The 20,068-nt window shown below is 39.6% G+C and overlaps 1 protein-coding gene across 3 annotated transcripts in view; it reads right to left on the bottom strand.

The window, feature by feature from the left end:
- The window catches only part of MICAL3 (microtubule associated monooxygenase, calponin and LIM domain containing 3), a 105,207-nt gene that overhangs the window by 60,895 nt on the left and 24,244 nt on the right, over positions 1–20,068 (bottom strand). For all 3 annotated transcript variants that reach the window (XM_010017170.1, XM_010017169.1, XM_010017168.1), the window contains 3 exons: positions 7,837–8,023; positions 4,832–4,920; positions 3,577–3,664 (listed from right to left, as the gene is read on the bottom strand). In XM_010017170.1, the coding sequence (XP_010015472.1) occupies positions 3,577–3,664; positions 4,832–4,920; positions 7,837–8,023 (364 nt within the window). The remainder of the gene's footprint in view (positions 1–3,576; positions 3,665–4,831; positions 4,921–7,836; positions 8,024–20,068) is intronic.

The raw sequence follows: 20,068 nt of genomic DNA, 5'->3' as shown, positions 1-20,068 counted from the left end.
AGCAGGACCAAAAGCACAGTAACCACCTTCCCCAAACTCCCTTCCCCAGAGAGAATGGCATCCATCACACAAAAGCTTGTTGCCACTTCCTAAACTGAAGGGTTGGATCTATATTCCAAGAGCCAGTTTGACTGTAACCCCCCTGGGAACATCCCTTGTAACCAGCACATAAGATGCCAGGCAGGCTCTCTGGCAAACAGGCAAAACCTTTTCAAAAAGGGTGATTCTAGTTGACTGTTAAACCCCCCTCAACTTGCTCATCACAGATTGCGCCCTGCAGCTGTCATTGGTACAATACCAGGGACAGACAAAATGCCAGCTAAGACTGCAGCCACCAGTGAGGGACTGGTATGGTATCTTTAGCAAAGTTAATGCATGCCAATCAGGTTAGTAACACTTCAACAAGAAAGTGCTTGTTGTGACTAGTCTTACCTCAACTGACTAGACCCTCTGAATGTTATTTTGTGGTTGAATGTATTTTAAGCATTAAGGTGGCTAAAAAAGATGAGGTCAGATTTGGTGGCACAGCAAAGGAGGCAGTGAGTATAGGGGAAGAACTCATGCAATTTACATTCATTTGGGACTCCATGACAACTAAAACGCAGGCCTTGCATGAGTTACCGTAACGCTCACTGAACAAGCACTTTTGCTAACTCAGGGCTGAATTTAACTCAGAGGTATAAGATTTTAAAGCAGCTCTGTTTCTGTCATCTTTATTCTTTAACTGATGTTTCTGCTTTATACCTTCCTTTTGCCTTCTATGCTATCTTTACATCTCCATCAAATATCAAACCTGTGCATGTTGAACTTTTTTTTTTTACCTAATCATTTTAGGAGCAACTTACACTTCATCTCAAGATCTACCCCACTACTGATGACTGGTTCAGACCTCAGGGTCTGAAATTGCTATTGCCCATTTTCATTTGGTGGCATTTGCCTTAAGGGAGGTCAAACTTTTTCAGATGTATGATCTGTATTAGGTAAGTCTAGCAGATGGGTGAAGTAGAGTCTTGGAAACAGTTCTGCCTCTATCTCCATTTCAGACAAGTTTTTGCTCCAGGTATTTGTCTACTCTACAGTGAAAACCGGATGTCTATAGTCTCTTAGACAATTTAATAAATTGCAAGAAAACGTGCACATAGATTGTTCAAAGTCAGGAGTTACACTAAGATGAAACCTTACAGACTCCTGATTAATCAGGAGTAATATCCTACTCTTCCATTGTATTTGCAAGCGTGGTAATTCAAATGGATTTGTTTAGGCTTTTGGGTTTTTTTTCCAAACCATATATAACTGTAAATACATCATGGGTTTCCTGATCTACCTACCCAGCAAGAACAGGAGCTAAAGGTAGGTGCCTACAGGACACAACTATTACACTAACAAAAAACTGACCTGTCTTTAATGACACAGTGGCTTGCTTTTGATGTACGCTGCATTTAGCTTCCTCCCACTTCTTAACCATTCTTAAACCAGGAGTTTTAATATATATTTAGAAATTGTTTCACAAAGAAAACAAAATCTCAGCCACTAATGGCATTTTTCTAGCAGAAAGGAAGAGAACAGCAGAGGCACTGCTTGTTCTTCTACCACTAAATGTACTTCTGTCATGCACACATGAGAATGCACCACAATACATTGCCTTAAAGATGACCTAGCTTGACCTAGCTAAGCTACGTCCTAATGTACTTCGGGCACTGCAGAAGACAACTCTTTAAAAGGTCCAAAAGCTTTAAAAATTATGCTACAGTTATACACTGCTTTAGGAAAGCAGAAAGCAAACATGAGGAGCCCTAGATATCAAGTTTTGCCATCTGATAAAATGGTGTCTGTTCTGTTTTACTCCTCTGGAAATACTACAGTTCTGCTACAGGATTGTGTCACAGCTATGTAAGGAGAGATGGAAACATCTGATTTATAGAAGTTTAAAGCAAACTACAGCCTATTGTTTGCTCTGCTTAGAGATCACTTAGATGCTATTTACTGAATGCTCATTTATAAGTCAGTTGGAAGGTCTAAATCAGAGGAAGGATACTTTCTGCCAGCAATTCAACTCTCCTTCCACTTCTCACCACCAACAGCTTCACTCCATAAACCACCTTATTCTCACATCAGACACCCTGTGCTTCAAGAAGTATTTTTTCCTTCCATCATAAGGAATATGCTTCAGCCAAAAAAAAACCCCAAAAAACCAACCAACCAAAAATCTTCACTTTTAGGTAAAGAAATTTTAAGTCTATCCAGTGGTAGGAAAGAAAAATGCTCTTAATCCATCTGTCCACAGCATTTTGCAAATGTCGTTCTTCTATACCTTTTCCCTTTCCTTTGTCATATGGGAATTCCACACAAACAAGAGAGGAAACTGTCAAGGTAACTACACCTCAAGAATCAAATCTGCACACTAAGAATTTGTCAGATTGCATTCAGTTGCAATCTTAGAAATGTGTAAGAATAATACATACAGTCAAACATAAGCATGATGTTTTATTTGCCTGTATGTTGTTAAGGTCTTTTCCCAACTGGCACTGCAAAACCATTCTTTTCTTGGAGTGTTGCTCTGAGTATGTTCTCTCTCTAAAAGCAGCTGATTTAGTTTACCCACAGTGCTCTGGAACAAATACCAGAAATCAAATCTCTTTTTTTTCCTGACATCACTCATAAGCACTCAGGGACTGGGCAAACGAGCATTTGTAGCACAGACACTTCTCCCATGTTAGAAGGAATTAGAATTTTGAGTTAAAAGGCAAAACTACTTCACAGTAAGACACACACATTCACCACCCCATTCCCAAAGCTACGGCCAGTAGCAGCACAGATTCCGGCAGTGAGGGAAGAGCACCGCAACCTGCCAGCACCACGAAATTCAATGGATTTAAGGAATCCAATCCCATTAGCTGTCAGACACCCAGAATTCCAAAGGAGACAATCCAGAGATAATGGGATCTTTCCCATTCAAGTACCAGATTAATGGAGAGAAGCTTGGGAGAACGAGAAACCAGAACCAGAACTCAGGCAAACACAGAATTCCAGTTTGTGAGCTATTCCAGTGCATTAGAAGAACTTTTAACTTCACTAACACTGAGCTGAATACATTACAAGGCTCTTTATCTGAGCCCATTCAGAGGAGACCCTCAACTGAGCATCTGTGTTTTCCTGGAATTCTTTCAGAGTGTGTCCTTGAAAGGACTGAGAACATCTAGGCCCCAAAGCCACAGTGCAAAATAATATATTAAAACTTTGATGTAACGCACAAAATTCACACGGCACCCCAAAAAAAAAAAAAAAAAATCACACGAGAGACACAGCTCATAAAGTTGGGTCACATTAATTCTCACTGGTCAGCAGGCTGCCCACAGAATTCCCCTAGGATCTGCATAAGAACTTCTGACTGGACATAGAGAAAGGGAACCCCAAAAGCCACCAGCTGACACATGAAAAAGGAGTCCAAAGGGTTCTGGGCTACCTGGTGCCCAATCGAGGAAACTGTGCTTTGCAGGCGCTGGCTTGCCACCCTAACTCTGCCAAAGAGGCCGAGAGAGTACTGCACCACCCTGCTAAAGAAGGAAGCGGAGCTACCTGGGGCCCTCTCTGCTGAGGCGGAGATGGTATTTGCTCGTCCACTTCCACCACTTGCCATGGTGTCCTGCAGAGGTCCTTTGGTGTCCTGTAAGAATGTGGGGGAAATTCAATTCATATTCAAATTGCAAATACCTCAGAAATGCTCTTCTTTTTCCCCCGTGTGAATCTGTATGTGCTGAACACACTGAACTAGGAAGACATCCCTCTCACAATTAAGATACCCCTTAGCCATCACATAAGGAGGCAAGACCTGAACCAAGTGTGTGCCTTCTCAATTCATAGCTTCACTAAAGCTCTGAAAAACAAGCTGGATATCCAAGAGAGTCAAAGCAGTAAGATTCCTGAAGCCTGCTCATCTGGGAAATAAAACAAGTACCATTTTTAGTCTTTGCTTTCAGCAGTAAATACAGCACAAGTATTGGGATGTATCCCTTATCCTTCCAAAAAGGAGTACAGCTTCAGCTTGTGGTAATAAAAACCTGAGAAACAGGCAGAAAGACAAGTACGACCACTACCACAAAGGAAAATACAATTTTAGGGGGAAGGACTGTTCATAGCATGTGAGCTAACCAGAACTTAAGAGACTAGCATGTAGTTTGCTCAGACAGAGTATGCAAAAACACTAAAAAAGGGCTTGAGGAGGCAAATTAAGTGCCCTAGGTTGTAATGACAAAATCTGGGAGACTTTTCTGTATTACACAATGTCTTGATCCAATATTTAAGCACAAATGCTTCCATTATGATAATATAGGAAAAGGGATATCCTTTCTTTTCACACAGATTTCCATTAACACACAGAAAACATCCAGAAATGAAGGAAGGTCACCTTCATAGCCTATGCAAGTGGAGCAGAATTTCATGTTTCAAAGGAAATGCAAATAATTTGTTTCCTCTTAAGAAAAGACAGGGAGACACAAGGCAAAACCAAAACAGGCAAAACTATTCATTTAGATTCTGAATGGACTGAATAAGTATTTCAGCTGACAAGAAAACAAAACAAAATCCTCTTCTGGACAATACATTATTTTATAATTAGAACTGTGAAAAGAAGCAGTAATTAAAGGAACTGCTTTTAAATAAAATATATAGAACCGCAAGCTCTCATGACATAAAAAAAAGGCAACTCAATGTGAAATTTTCTATTTTCCGAAAACCAAACAAACCAACAATAACAACCCCCCCCAGCATATACCCTTTTTAATGTTACAAATCAAAACCTATTAATATGAATTGTTAGATGAAAATGAGTTACCTTTCCTGAAAGAGGACCCACTGCTGGCCTCTTCCGTTGAGCATAACCAGAGAGTCGGTAACAGTAGTGAGGCTTACAGTAGAACTTACCTGCAAATAAAACACAAATGATGGTCAACAATGAGAACACAGCAGTTTAGCACAATATAAATGTCCATCTCACCGCAACTTATTTTCTGTTGCCATTCCTGTTGCTCCCTCTAGTTTCTTCACTATACATGGAGGCAAATGCTATCTGAAGTTTTAACTCCAGCCCTCCTCTCTCCCTCTCGTAACTAGCCTTCTTTCCATTGGGTGTCTGACAGCTATTTAGCTTAAAATCCTATCAAACACCAAAGCAAAGCTGTGAGGCTTGTGTGGTATCACATGCTAACAATGCGGCAGTGTGTGAGGAACAAAGAAATCATCACATGAAAAGCTGGCAGAAGCACTTTTGGAAAAAGCAAGAATGAATACAACCAGCATAGGAAAGTGGGAGAAGACAGTGTTAACTCCCAAAGCACCATCTCTAAAAATGCACAGTGGCTACTTGTGGAAAGTACAAACAACTAGTGATTCATTTTCACAACTAAGACCTTTTGTGATACTACTGGTTTAGTAACTGCCCACAAGTCTAGATGGGTTTTCACTGGCATCTGAACACTGTCAGGAAGCCAAAGCAGCACTAGTAATACAAATAATAATGGTAGCAAATTGATGGCACGTAATTATCTTTCAGTCTACCTTTGTCAGTTTATCCTGCTTGCTATATGTAGCCCATGGCAGCATCCCCTACTGCTATTCTATTCATACAACACTGCTAATGCATTTCAAACCTATGTTCTGATCTTTGCCTCTTCCTCTAGTTTCACTGGGACAGTATTTGCACAACACTTTGCTTTATGATGGAAAAGTGACAAACACTATCTTTCAATAGTCTCCGCTTAAACAAACATTTCTTAATATTTACTGTTTAAAAAAGGCTGCTTTTTCAAATTGTCTTATAAAGAGCAACAACGGAAAAGCTCTTACATAAAAAAATCTCAGACTTTGAAGCTTAAAACCAGACACTGACTACAGAACGTTGCAGAATGCTCATCAGTCAAAACAGCTAGATGAATAGCAAGAATGCATGTACAGCTTTGTTATTTTTTCTTTCAAAGAAAACCTGGAATAAGTAAGCTACATTTTCACTGTAATTAAATTAGATAGGAAACTACATATTTCTGTTTGGCCATATCTGCTTCATATCCATACACAAGTGTTAGGCATGTAATATCACTTCAGAATCAATGCTCTTAGTGTGCTGAAACTCCAAGCTTTGTGTTTGCCTCACTGAGAACTATTTGGCCGTAACTGCAGAGGGAATCGCTAAATCTGGTGGCAGAAAATGTTTCAGCCTATACAGCTGACAGAGGAGCTCAGTCTGTTATTGCTAAACATATAGTGAGATATTCAGTTCCTTGTGTATGCCCAAAATAACATCAGTCCTAAAAAAATGCTTTTTCCCAACTTCAATTATGGATGAAGATGTTACTTTTATATGTTGATTTCAAAATTGTTGTTGGGCCCTTTAAACTCGCATGCCAACTCTGCTAGAATTCCAGTCAAGTAGTAAGTGGTTTTCTGTTTCTTACTAAGAGAGCGATTTATGATTCTAAGTTTCCTCAACACTTTGTGACTGAGCAAGTCCATTACTTAAAACCATTACATAATGCATTGTCAATATATAATTTTGGTCCTTTTTTTTTTTTTTCCCTTAAGCCTAGATGCTGTTTTGATGGCCATTTTTCTACTCAGTATATGCAAAAAGTTTCTTCCTACTTACACACAGTAGATACCTATCAATTTTATAACACTACAATCTGCAGTTGAATATTCTGGAATTTCATCCTGTAGCATATCAGTTTATACTTTTTATTTCATCTTTGTCTCCATTAGTGGGGAGAACTATCAGTACTAACACTTTTTTCCTGTTATTTTGGTTTCTACACCATCATTTCTGGAGTAGAATCCTTTCCACCTAACCTCTCATTAGTTTTACACCATTTTGCACATACTTTCCTACTGAGATAGGACTAAAGATAAATAGCAGCTGTGGAAGAAAATAAAGGCATACCCACTGACATAAATAGAGGTTTATCTGAGATATTTTCTTGTACTTTTTTCTTCAGAATACATGAAATTTCTGTCGATCACTGCTCAACGTAGAATGCAACACATGGCTACTCTCAGAAGGAAAATACTTTTCACAAGTGACGTGTGATTTCAAATTACTCTTCTTACATGCACACTTCGTTGATAAATTGAGTTTCAGCTGCTGTCATATTATCTACTTTCTCAGATCTGTTAGGTGTATCTGGAGCTTCCCTTAGCATGCTAGACTCTTATAACTGAGTCATCAGCAAGTTTTGCAATCATATTCCTTCCTCTTCAGTCTGTCAGATACAGAAAACAGTCATTACTGAATCTTCAGTAGTGACTTCAACAGCACTTTATATATAACACTGACTTACCTCTACTCAACTTTGATGCTCCATTTTTTGCTATATAAACAAAGCTTAGTTCCTACTTTAGTACATCTAAAATAAATGTATGGAGTTGGATAACTGTGATGTCTTCAAGAAGAAAAAGCTGGCTACATTTGTCTCCAGTGTGTTATCTTTTCTTAAGTGGCATTAAACACTAAGGAGTTTCCTCATTTGGCAGTAATGAAATAAGAGTAGAGGGTCTAGCCTTCAAACTCAGCCTCCAAACCCCTTTCAAGACTCCAACAACTCTTTGTTTTCTTGCATTCTAGCAGCTGTTATTCTGTTAATTATTAAGCATCCAGTTATTTTGCTGTCAGCATGACCTGGCCATGGAAGTCCATATACTTTCACCAGTTTGAGAGATGGCGTCTTTGGACTGGATGTGACCTTCTTCCCTAACTCACCAAATACTTCTTAAGCAAAGAAAGAGCTGAAATCACTAGACAGACTTCCAAGACAGTTAAGTGAATTCTGACAAAAAGGTAATTTCTCTTACCATCTTCAATATCATAGGCGTAAGATGACAAGCGCAGTGTTGTCGCACAGTATTCACACTTGAAGCAACTGCGGTGGAAGAACTTGCCTTCAGCACTGAGCCTTTCCATCACATAGACTCGCTTGCGGCAGAAGTAACAGACATCACTGCCTCCCAGGTTTTGGGGGAACTCCTTTTTGAGTGAGCCCTAGACAGAAATAGGCATGGCTAAATTTGTGTGTGTTCAGACTCACCAAGATTGCACAGTCGTTTTTCTCTTCATTTAGGTGGATATACTGGAGCATCTGAATGCTGCAGTTCCTTCACACATGGATGCTGCAGTTCTTGGACAAAATTCACAGTTTTAATCAGGACACAAAAACTAACCTCACAGTCCAGGGAGGAAGGTCCTAGGATGCCATGCCTACAGATGTCAGGAATAAAATAAGCTTTGGATAGAGTGGACACCAGTACTATTAATGATGACCTTCAAAAAATGACTGGAGGCATATGATGGAAAGCCAAAACCATTAGAAATCCCTCAAACAGCAATTCTTACACCTACATTATCAAAATCAGTATCTCATCCAGAAAATAATAAGGCAGAAGTAGCCCCAGTGGATCAAACATCTTCATAAATATGACAAGCAGTTTCTCAAGTGTTTTTGCACAATCCTTGGATGCTGAGATTAGATTAACAACATTTTGCAAGGAAAATGAGGACAAGAATGAGGGTGGATAGAGAAAGGGAAATTAAATCTTTCACGAAGCTACAAGAGATTCCATCAGTGGTAGTAACAACTGGACACTCACAGATCTACAGTACATCTAAACACAAACATACGTTATCTTCTGTACATCATCTTACCAGTTCCTTCTTGTCTAGAAGGGTTTTGGGTTGCTCTTTCCTTTGAAGCTGATTGGCTATCTGCTCAGCCAAAGAGCTCACTCCGCCTGTGTACATCTTTATATACTTCTACCAGATGGATGAAAAAAACAATAGTGAAGTGAGAAAAGAAAAAAGATCAAATTAAAAAAAAAAAGACTAAAATGAGAATAGGTTAGGTGGTGAAAAGGTGTAGAGAGGTCAAATCATGCCAAGACAGTGGACAATATGAAGTGACAAGTAGTAATAGCAAAGCTAGTGCCATCAGAGATCACCAATAAGTCTAGGATCAGCTGTAGGAATGGGAAAAAAAGGCTTGCATTTTACATCCTTTAAGTGTTCCAGAAATACTATGCCGATGAGGAAAGCAGATCTTATTTTTACTTGTGGGGTATTTTGTACCTGGAAACCTGAGCACAGACACTTCCAAAGACAAGGCCAAATACAGGTTAAGATTTTAGGTTCCAGGTAAAATTGGCATCATGAACAAAGACCTATCAGAAGACATTGCATAGTATACTGCAACATGCTGATCAAAACAGCCTATTTATATGCTTAGCAACTGGAAAGAATTAATTTACAGAGCATTCATAGACCAGGGAGAAATCCTTAACTAAGGAATTCACAGTGATTTAAAAATATGAATTCTTCCAATGCTGAAAATACATAGAGGTTTATATGGAAACAGATGCAAGAGCCTGAGCCAATGCACCAAACGCCATACCTGCACACGTCTGGAATATATACTCGTTCAACTGCGAACACAGCTTTATGACTAGGCTTTTCTCCATTACAGGTACTGACTGACTCCCTAACTCTGGATATCTAAAAACCTTCCAGTATTCTGAGAAATCTAGACAGGTTGACTGTCACCTTAGTACAAAATGAGTGTTTGCAAGCCAAGTTCAGTCACTGCAGGAACAGAGGAAGTGTTTTTCACAGGAAATACTTGCAACCATTGTCAATAATTACATGGTTAAGAAAATAATGTGATTACATCCATGTTAGCTCAACCACACTGCAAACGCTATGTATTTGATTCAGAGCAGCAAGGAGCACACCAAGCAATTTTCCTTTTCCAGACTAAGACGTATTATGAATGTTTCTAGCAGAAGTTTCCTCAGCAAATGAAGCATCATCAGAGAGACAGTCCAGCTTCTGGCAAGTGTAAAATACCAAGGATAAGAGTTTTCTGAAGAAAAGGACTAAAGTTGTAACTCAAAACTCCACTTACACATATAGCAGAACTTGTTTGAAACACACTAGTTATTTCCCATAACTAATAACACAGCATAAATTTCACATGTGGTTAATAGCCTTTTAGGAGTCTTTAAGACCTTCATATGTTCAGACATGAGAACAGCAGGAAGCATCACGAAAACTGAAATTCACCACAGAATGGGTACTTCGGAGGGCTCAGCCATCAGATTACTGCTGCTATCACTGAAGTTCAACTCCTTAACCTCTGTGCGACTGTGGTAATGAGGCTTCATTCCTACTCAGACATAACTTCTACCTCTCTACTGATTCCACCCCAGAATACAAAGTACTTGCAGAATTTATATGTGCAAGAAATAATACATGTTTTGTCTTCTGAAAGTTTCCAGGTTCCATGTACTTCCTCAGCTACTGTGTGCACACACATATATGTGCAGAGTTGCCGTTCAATGTCATGCACCGCACCTTGTCAAATACTACATTTAAAATGGTGACCAGTAGAAAAAACTTCTTCAGTATTGATCTTTATTTGGCAAGAATAATTTGGCCAAGACTTCCTCTAAGAGACCAGAAACCTTTAAGACTTTTAAAGTTTTCTTAAAATAAAGTTCAAGCTTTTCCATGGGATAAACTTTCTTTTAGCTGAGCCAGGTTTCAGAGAACAAGTTTTGATCTGAAACATTCATTCAGCCTTAATTGCAGATGCTTCAGGGTCTTTACATTTCTACCAGTACATATGAAGGTCTATGCTTTAAAAGTTGTGCTAGTCTTAACTGACAATACTTTGGACTATTTAGTGTGGGAAATTTAGTTGTTGAATTCTTGATTTGAAGTTCCATGTTTCTGATTTGTTTTGCCTTTTTCCTACGCATCACATCTGGCCTTTTACTGTGCCTTCAATGAAACTTTTACCTTTCCTTCTGTTGGCAAAAGCCTTTAAGATATACAACATTTTGTAAAGAACCCACTCCAGCTTAGGTCAAATCAAGTTCCTGCTATTTATGTATGACAACTGCAAGCAGTTCAAATTATCAGTAATTTTTCAGAAAGCCAAAGTACTTCTTATTACACACTGTCCATTAAGCATATATGCACAAACGCATTCTGCAGTTTGACCCAAGATCTCAACAAAAGCAGCAAGCAGAAGAAACAAGCTTTACTGCAAAGCCAAAAAAACTATCAGTCCTCAAAACACTTAAGAGTGAGATGTACCACTTTTCATTTACACCAGATGTTAAATGTATTTCATTTCAAACTGCTTTATGTCTGATAATAACCAAGCTATGCCACAGATTGCCTCTGGCTTCTCATTTGTGCATGAATATGCACAGAGATTGCATTCTGCAGGTGAAGCATTGCAAGCCTGGCCATCTCTTGTGGTGTGTCGTCGGCTGGTGGGACTGGGGTGCAGCAAGCGAACACAGCTGAGTGCACCTTGCAATGCTCAGGCTAATGCTACCTGTCGAAGGGAGTCAGATGAAGGTGAAGAAGGGCGATTAGAAGAACGGAGGCTAAGGGAGAGCTCCCACTGGTCAACAAAGAATCGGCGAGACGGTTCAGTCTCAGGCTAAAAAATAAAATAAAAACCAAAACAATCATACACGGCTACAGACAGAAGAGAGGAGAAAACACAAACGCTCAGGCCCTTTATGCCCACCATCAAAAAAAAACCAAAACAAATCACTTGTAGGAAAACTTGGAGAAAAATGCCCAGTGTGTCTTCACTTTCTCCCTAGCAAGGCAAAGTAAGTTATTCTTAATTTGTTCTTTATTAGGTTTTAAGGCATTTAGGACCATTTGGAAGCAGTTACCTACTTCCACAGATGTCCAACCTCCCATAACCCAACCAACTCAGACACTGGCAAAGATCCCAAATCAATTTCCTCTACTCCTCCTGTATCTCCCACTGTTCTTTATTACTGGCCCAAGGCACCAAGATAGTATTTCAGGCCATGTGAGACCTCTTCTATATTTTAACTTTATAAACTAAAAAGTCTGCTTCTCCTTGGGGATGGACGGGAAAGAAATTATCTTGTATGCATTGCCAGTAATTGGCAGCAAATTTCTAATCTAAAATTTACTGTAAGCAGATTGGAAACATCACACTAAGAAGAATGAAACCATATAAGCCAATCTGCTGTTCTTCCTTATCCAATGGCAAACGAGAAACCCCGAACTGAGAATTTGCATCATTCTGAAACTGGTTCCTCTCAGGAGGACCCAACCAATTGGTCTTCCAACATACCCCTCATAAACTCTATGGCTCGTTATGCCTATCTCCCAAGAAATACTTCACACAAATAGGGAAAAAAAAATAAATGGAAGTATCAGACAAGACAGTGCTGGTAGAAAGAGTGCACTCCTAGAAATTATAGCCTGGAATGAAAAATTGTGCAAGTTTCAAATATTTGACTCTCTTTTATGAGAAAATTATGGCTATACTTATAAAAAGGAAAAATAAATGTCATAAAGCTGTATGACCCACAAAAATAGCTGTTCCTAGCCTCTTAGGATAGGCTCAAGATTAAATCTACTGGACAAAAAGCAAAATAGCTTGGCTTTCACAATTTCCCCAATTTAAAGAAATACAACTATTTATACACAAATTTTCTGTACTTCAGATCATAAACATTTAATCAAATTTCTTTTCTGAAAATGTCTTATTTTGCTAAACCTTCTTTCTCTTACTATTATTCTTGTTTTCTTCCCTTAAATCCCACACCATAATCCATCATTGCCTGCAGTGTTCCAACATCTGTTTCCTTTTTCCTCTCTGCCCTACCCACTTTATCCTTTCCTCTACTTCGTGTTCTCCGTCTCCCCTCTGTTTTCTCTTCTCCTTAATTCTGCACTATACAGAAATTCAACAGAAATCAAAATTTATTTCTGTCTTTGCACTATAATGCTGTTAATCTTTTCCACCCTCAAAAGGAGATTAAAAGTGCTAGAGAGCAACATAAAAGGTAGGAACAAGACGTTTTGGTCTAGACGTTCATTTCTGTATTATCATTTCAACTAAGTAGGGAAATGCACACGAGCATGCTGTCCTTGGATCATGACAGAGATCTTCAGTTGTGCCACCCTCTAACAGAGAGGTGCTAGTATGTTTAAACTAGTCTTACTTGGTCTTTCGTAGTTTCTTCTGTGTCCCCAAATCCTATCTCAAATCTAACTAAAGGTTTGCTCTTTCTTCTTGGAAAACAGCTTCACTGACTTTAACCACCAGCAAAGAAGAGAAATGAGAAGTGACCTAGATGTTATAAATTTCCTTTTGGCATGGCTTGGAAAAGTTATGCCCACAAGCAAAAGTTCTGGGACTGTTTATACTCCAGCAAAAGAAGACAGCTTGATTTTGGATGGTTAACTCAAAACAATAAGTTATTAAAAATTACTTATGTAGATGGTCTTTTCCAAAAAGTACTCTCCAGTTTGCCAAATCCTTTTCAAGATAACTGAAAACAGAGATAGGGGTGAGCAACTAGAAACTGAAGAAATCACTGTCCAAACCAGCATGCTCCCATACGCCAAGGACGACACACTGGAGAGAAAATCAAGCACAAAACCAAACGAAAAGCGTACACTAGAATCAAAGAAAATCTGCATATGCTGCCAACTCTACCGCTGGAAATAAGTTTGCATGAAGCATGGATACAAAAGTAGTACTTCAGAGCCAGGAACTGTGCTTGGAAAATGTGAATGTTGTTGCTTCCAGAAGCATCTGTGAGCATCTGACTGGTAAAAGACCACTGTGAGATGATTTGATCTGCAGTCCAGCTGGTTTTCAGCATGTAGGCTGAAGCTCAGTGGCTGGGTTTTACCTTATTGTTTATATTGTATTTTGAGAAACAGAAACAGTTATTTATCAAACAAGGAGACAGGTAAGAAGTGGCAAGTAGGATAAAAATACTACACAAAATAGACTTGACTGTGTCCTTTTAACCATATGACTGCAGAGCAGTGGTCATCATATTTTGGTGAATTTTCCTCTCCCTCTGACCCCAGATGTGATCGGTACCCAGAATCCCACACTTATACAGGACACCAACAGGCAGGGCTGTAGTCACCTGATGCCTCACTGCAGGTCTGGACTCCAGGAGGGCAGCCAGCTGACATGCCCTTTGCTCAACATTTTCAGGCAATTGGTCATCAGAAAATAAACGAGGGGATCTCTGTGAGATGAGGAAGGAGGAAGTAAACAAAACAGGAAAAAAAAAAAGCCCCAAAAGGAAAAGGTATGAAATTCACATGCAGAACAGTACAGGAGCTCCCATGTGAAGACTGCTTTTACTCTCAAAGACTACTGTTCTAATGAAGTGCTAAGTTTTGACCCTCAAGGCCAAGAAAAAACCAGTCAAATTAGTTGTTATTCACAACTCTCCCACCTAAGACTGCTGCAGCCAAACCTGAACAAGCGCGTGGCCTCTCTCTCTCTGGCATTACCATCCAAAATAAATTGATAAATAAAAACTGTGGCTTTATCATGCATAAAGGAGCTTATTTGCCAACTTATTTCGCCATAGTTCTCAATTCTCAAGGATTTTCTTTGCATATCTAAACCTGTACATACTTGTGTTTCTCAGATTTGTGAACAGAAACACATTTTCAGGGTAATAATGTACTTCAGTTCTCAAAGAACGAGTTAGTTTCCTTAAAGGAACTATACGAAAAAAAGTGAATGCTGTACTCACCAAGGAAAGGATGCTTAATGAGCCTTGCTAGTTGAAGCAAAGTACAGCAAAATCAAACTGTCATAGAAACTGTCAGTTTTACTTCTGCAACTTTGCTGTCCTACATGTTCTTACTGCACTGTCATGACAACACATCCCCAAGCACAATATTTGACACCTCTGCTATTCTGGTTTTGCATAACAATCTTCTTAAACTGCTGTGTGATGCATTTAGTGACATGGAAAACAAGACCTGGCTTGTGGCCTGCTGTACAAGACAGAAGTATTGCTTGCAATATCACACAGCTTCAACTTATTTGTTTGTAGAGTTCAAAAGTAAACAGACTACAAACATGTGCATGAAGAAACCTCAGGCTTGATCTGTCAAGAATGCCAGGGTGTTGCTATGTATTGCTAGCTGTCCTTCAAAGTAGAACAGAAAATCAGGTTCACACCCAATTTATGAGAAACACTTTTCCTATTCAGATGCATTAATAATACTCTCAATTTTCAGCTGCTTTCAGTTCCACCTACTCCTTCCTCCTAGATCATTTTCACTAAAACTAGGGCCTATTATAAAGCTGTGGGCTTCTGTGTCACTGCAGACACATGCTTATTCATTTTCTATTGCCTGTCAGAAAACATTTGGCCCACAAGAGTCTTTTGTTAGAACACATTCTGAAAGTCGCAACAATTTTATAGCTGGCTACCACTGATGACTTAATTCATTCAAAGCCTTTACTGGAATGTCAATGAATTTGTCAATATGAATACAAATCAAGCAATTCTTTTGAGTGCCTTTCTTTTCCTATGCTTCTGTATTATACTGGGCCATTCAGAGAGATTGTTGAATATTTCATTGTTAAGAAGGCTTCAAAGTCTCCATATTAAATAACGCCTCATCATTTCTCCTTTTTCTTTGGCCTGTAGGAGGCAAGATGGAATGCCAGTTGTTTAACCATCCAGAAAGCAAGCAGTGAAAACAATGCAACCATGTTCGCATGAATTAGCACCAAACATAACTCTTCTTGTTCTGCTACAGCCACAACATACTTCACTAAAGAGGTGTAAGAGAAAAAGAAGAATGGGAAGAGCTTACGTGCTAGATCTATGGCAAAATAAAAGCATGTAGCAAACTGTTGATAAAGGCCTGTTATGCATTTATGTGGGTATCACACAGAAATAATCACTCCTAATTGACTCTTAGCAGTTCCAGCGTGTTAACAGCAGCATTAGGATAAGTGTGTTTCACTAGCCAGTCTATTTGCTCTCTGTGTTGCACACATCCCCCACAGCCTTGTGTCATCAGCATCCATGCCATTTGTTCATGCTCTTTACCCTTTCCTGTCTGGGACTCTGCTCCCCGGGATAGTCAGCACCAGGTTCCCTGTTTCTCTGCAGGCAACAAATTACGAGCTTAATGACAATCACAGACCAACTTCCTAGTCAAAACACACTTCATTTGATTTCTTAAGATGCAGTCAGAAAAGAGGCCATAACAATAGCAGAACAGTTTAGTAAGAATATTCTAAACCTGCCAATAAGTTGGCTCCTGTAGGACAATTATTTAACAACATATATTCATATAAGGTCAGCAATAGAGTACCACAATATAATTAAATTAGTACAGTAAAGATGGTAAGACACTCAATATAACTCATACTGTGATGTTAGATCAAAGGATGGAAATGGAAAGTTTAAAAGAAGTGGCAGAACGAATGCATTAGAAGCATGGAGGTACAGGTTTAAAAAGACATCAGTGTAACAAGGATACAGATCCATCTGACTTGCTATGAGGCCAAGACAGTTTCAGGAAAAGAAATCATTCCTAAGGAAAAAAGAATGTCTCCAAAAGCAGACCCTTCAGCTGAGTTGAACAGATCAGTTCTATAGCACAGGGGGTAAAAATTCCTCAGAGTTAAAAGGAGGAAGCCAAATTTTTTGTTATTATTCTTTCTTTGAGCAAGACAATATGCAAAAAAAAAGTTTCTTACAGGAAACAATGTAAAAAATGGTCTAAGTACACTTGGACCCAGTAGCAGCTAGCTCTCGTGACTGAACTAGACAACCAAAAAGACACAGGACAAACAGTTGAAGAAGCCAGGGAGAGAAAATATAGAACTACAGGGTCTTTAGTGACTGAAAGCCAATTTCTCTATATGGAAAATGAATCCCATGCCATAGATTAAAAAGTAAAACTCTGCATTTAACTTGCTTAGTGTCTCTATCTGTAAGCTTGAGGAAAACCTTTATTTTCTCATAAAAGGTATCTGTTGAATTTTTCAAAGAATGTTGTCAAGAAGACAGCTAGCTATCACATCAGAGATTCATAGAATGGTTTGGGTTGGAAGGGACCTTAAAGCTCATCTAGTTCCAACCCCCCTGCCATGGGCAGGGACACCTTCCACTGGACCAGGAAGCTCAAGGCCCCATCCAACCTGGGGCAGCCATAATTTTGCTGGGCAACCTGTGTCAGTGTCTCACCAGCAGAGAGCTTTCTAGTATCTAATCTAGATCTACCCTCTGTCAGTCTAAAGCCATTCCTCCTTGTCCTGTCATTACATGCTCTTGTAAAAAGTCCCTCTCCAGTTTTCTTGGAAGTCCTCTTTAGGTACTGAAAGGCTGCTCTAAGGTCTCCCCTGAACCTTCTTCTCGAGCCTGAACAACCCCAAGTCTCTCAGCCGGTCTTCATAGGAGAGGTGCTCCAGCCCTGTGATCACCTCTGTGGCCTCCCCTGGACTCACTCCAAGTCCACATCCCTCTTGTGTTGGGAGCCCCAGAGCTGAACACAGTACTGCAGGTGGGGTCTCACGAGAGGAGAGTAGAGGGGCAGGATCACCTCCTTTGACCTGCTGGTCACGCTTCTTTTGATGCAGCCCAGGACACAGTTGGCTTTCTGGGCTGCAAGCCCAGAAAACTGAAGCCGGCTTATGTTGATCTTCTCATCAACCAACACCCCCAAGTCTTTTTCCTCAGGGTTGCTCTCAATCCATCCTCCACCCAGCCTGTAGCTGTGGTTCGGATTGCCCCAACCCACATGCAGGACCTTGCACTTGGCCTTGTTGAACTTCATGAGGTTGGCACTGGCCCACCTCTCGAGCCTGTCAAGGTCCCTCTGGATGGCATCCCTTCCCTCCAGCGTTTTGACCGCACCACACAGCTTGGTCTCATCAGCAAACTTGCTGACCAAAAGTAAGTCTTGGCTACTCTTCTAAAACATAACATGCCTTAGAGAGTTTATAGGCATACAAGTGTTCAGCAAAGAAACATTTTCCACCCATGGGTAAATTTATTTGTATATTCCTTATTTAAAGTTATGAGAGGTCTAAGGAACTGCAGCTTTTTATCACCTCAAGATTAGGTCAGGATTGATCAGGGAGGAGTGGAATTTATTACTGCAGTAGAAAAATGAAACAAAATATTTTTAAAAAGGATGCAACTCAAAAGAAGCATGATGACTATGTACAAGACATTCAAGGATTTCAGGTAATATTTAACTAGAAGGACAACAAATGCATCTGCACAAACATCTGGATGCACGTATATACACCGTGAAGAGAACAGCTCTCAGTGCTCCACATTCAAACTCAGACTGAGTGAACACAAACTCTTACAAGACAAAGGTCTAGGTATGGGGGAAACAGAAGGACCACAGCAGACATGTACCGGGCACTACAACACTCCAAAAAAAGCACTTCACATAAGTAATCCTAAAAGAGTTTCATGGATGTAAGGGCAAATTTTCAGTCACATCTCTTTAACCAAAGAGTGGAGAAGGAGAAAAGTTGCATTTTCTTTCCCTGCATTACTCCAACCATTTAATTTCTATTTTGCTGCTACTTAAAACTGAGAAAGGATACTGTAGTTATAAATTACCCTACAGAAAAACCCCAGTCTCTCTAGGGGAGAACTCCAGTGGAGACTCTCCATGCTTCTGGTGAGCTAATGCCAACTTATGTTTCTAACCTAAGAGGCTGAAGATTCCCTATCACCATCTGAAAAAAGAACATTGGAAATTGATTTGTAAATGGGATAACCGGTAACTGATCTAGTCACTTGTACAAGCAGTCATGAAGAGAGAGGGACAGAGCATGCAGAGGGAATCACCTGCTGCCTGGGATACGGTGGAGAGGAAGGTGGAGTGGAAGAAGAGAGCATGATGACTTTTTTGGGGCAGGTCCGAGAACATTCCTTATGCCTCATCTTTTTTTAAAACAGAAAAAGAAAAAAAAAATCATAACAATGGTACAAAAGAGATAACATCACCATTGGCTTTGTTGAGACAGGCCAGAATGCATGGACAGACAGACTGTGATCTTGAGGTCACGCATGTCACAAATGACCTAAAGACACATTTTATCTGAAGCTGAAAGACTTAAGTTTTTCACCCATAACCACATGATCATATGTCCACTTGACAGATACTTCTACTGGCAGCCAATGAACAGGTGCTTACACCAATCATCAATTAAAACAACAGTTTCTGATTCAAGGTCTTACACTAAGTGAAAGGTACAACTTCGAACTCTCCATACCACAGTTGGAATGCTCTTTGCTTCATGAAAAATTACTTATTACTGTGCTTTACAATGGTTAAAAATATCCATCCTGTTGACCTAATTTCTCTTGCTGACAGTTCATTAGCAATAGAATGCAAGTCACAAAGTTCTGTTCACAACTTCGCATCTCTCCTCTAGCTTACAGATACTAAACCATCTCAGGCAAGTTAAACTCCACTGAATTCTACTAGAACAGAAATACAGCTGGTTTATAGCCAAAATGCAGCCACATCTAATAGTCTGAATATTACACAACACACACACTATCATGTGTCCTCATGATGAGAGTCCTCATTTTAATATGTCAGAAAATATGCCTTTCTAGTTCTCTACTTCCTTATTATATACAGTCTTTTCTCCACCACTTCTTGACTATTAATGTACCTTCTGCCTGTTCATTACTGCCCTTACAGCTGAGCTGGCATTAACATCTGTTTGGGTGTTCTCTTCCCTTTCAGAAGAAAAAAAATCAGCTCTTCATTTCAAACAGATGCTACAAGCAGCTTAAACTGAAGCACATAACCTCGCACTGAAGCGGATGAGGAACGTTTATATGCTGTTTCAAAAGGCTCCACTTTGAAGCCACCGATTTCTAGCTGAAAGAGTGATAACACTTTCAACCACTACAGCTGCTCGTGGATTTTCAGCTGACCATGGCCAAGTCTGCATTTCAAATTTTGAAACTTTCACAAACTCATGTATTCTTCCATGGCAGATCTCAGAATACGACACTGTATAGGCATATGAAGTTCAGTCCTCCAGCAGGATGCATTTCTGAGCATGCAAACACAAAGATGGCTATAGGAAAGAGAAAAGATATATCATAGACTTCAATAAAAAATTAAGTAGGAAAAACAGTATTTGCAGAAATCATTGGTGGTTTATGTTCTCTTCTGTTGAGATTTCAGCTCCTGCTGGCTGTG

This window comes from Nestor notabilis, unplaced genomic scaffold (assembly GCF_000696875.1).
Source record: "Nestor notabilis isolate BGI_N333 unplaced genomic scaffold, ASM69687v1 scaffold5526, whole genome shotgun sequence".
NCBI lineage: Eukaryota > Metazoa > Chordata > Aves > Psittaciformes > Psittacidae > Nestor > Nestor notabilis.
The sequence above is the reverse complement of the archived record's forward strand: the minus strand, read 5'-3'. Positions and strand labels throughout refer to the sequence as shown.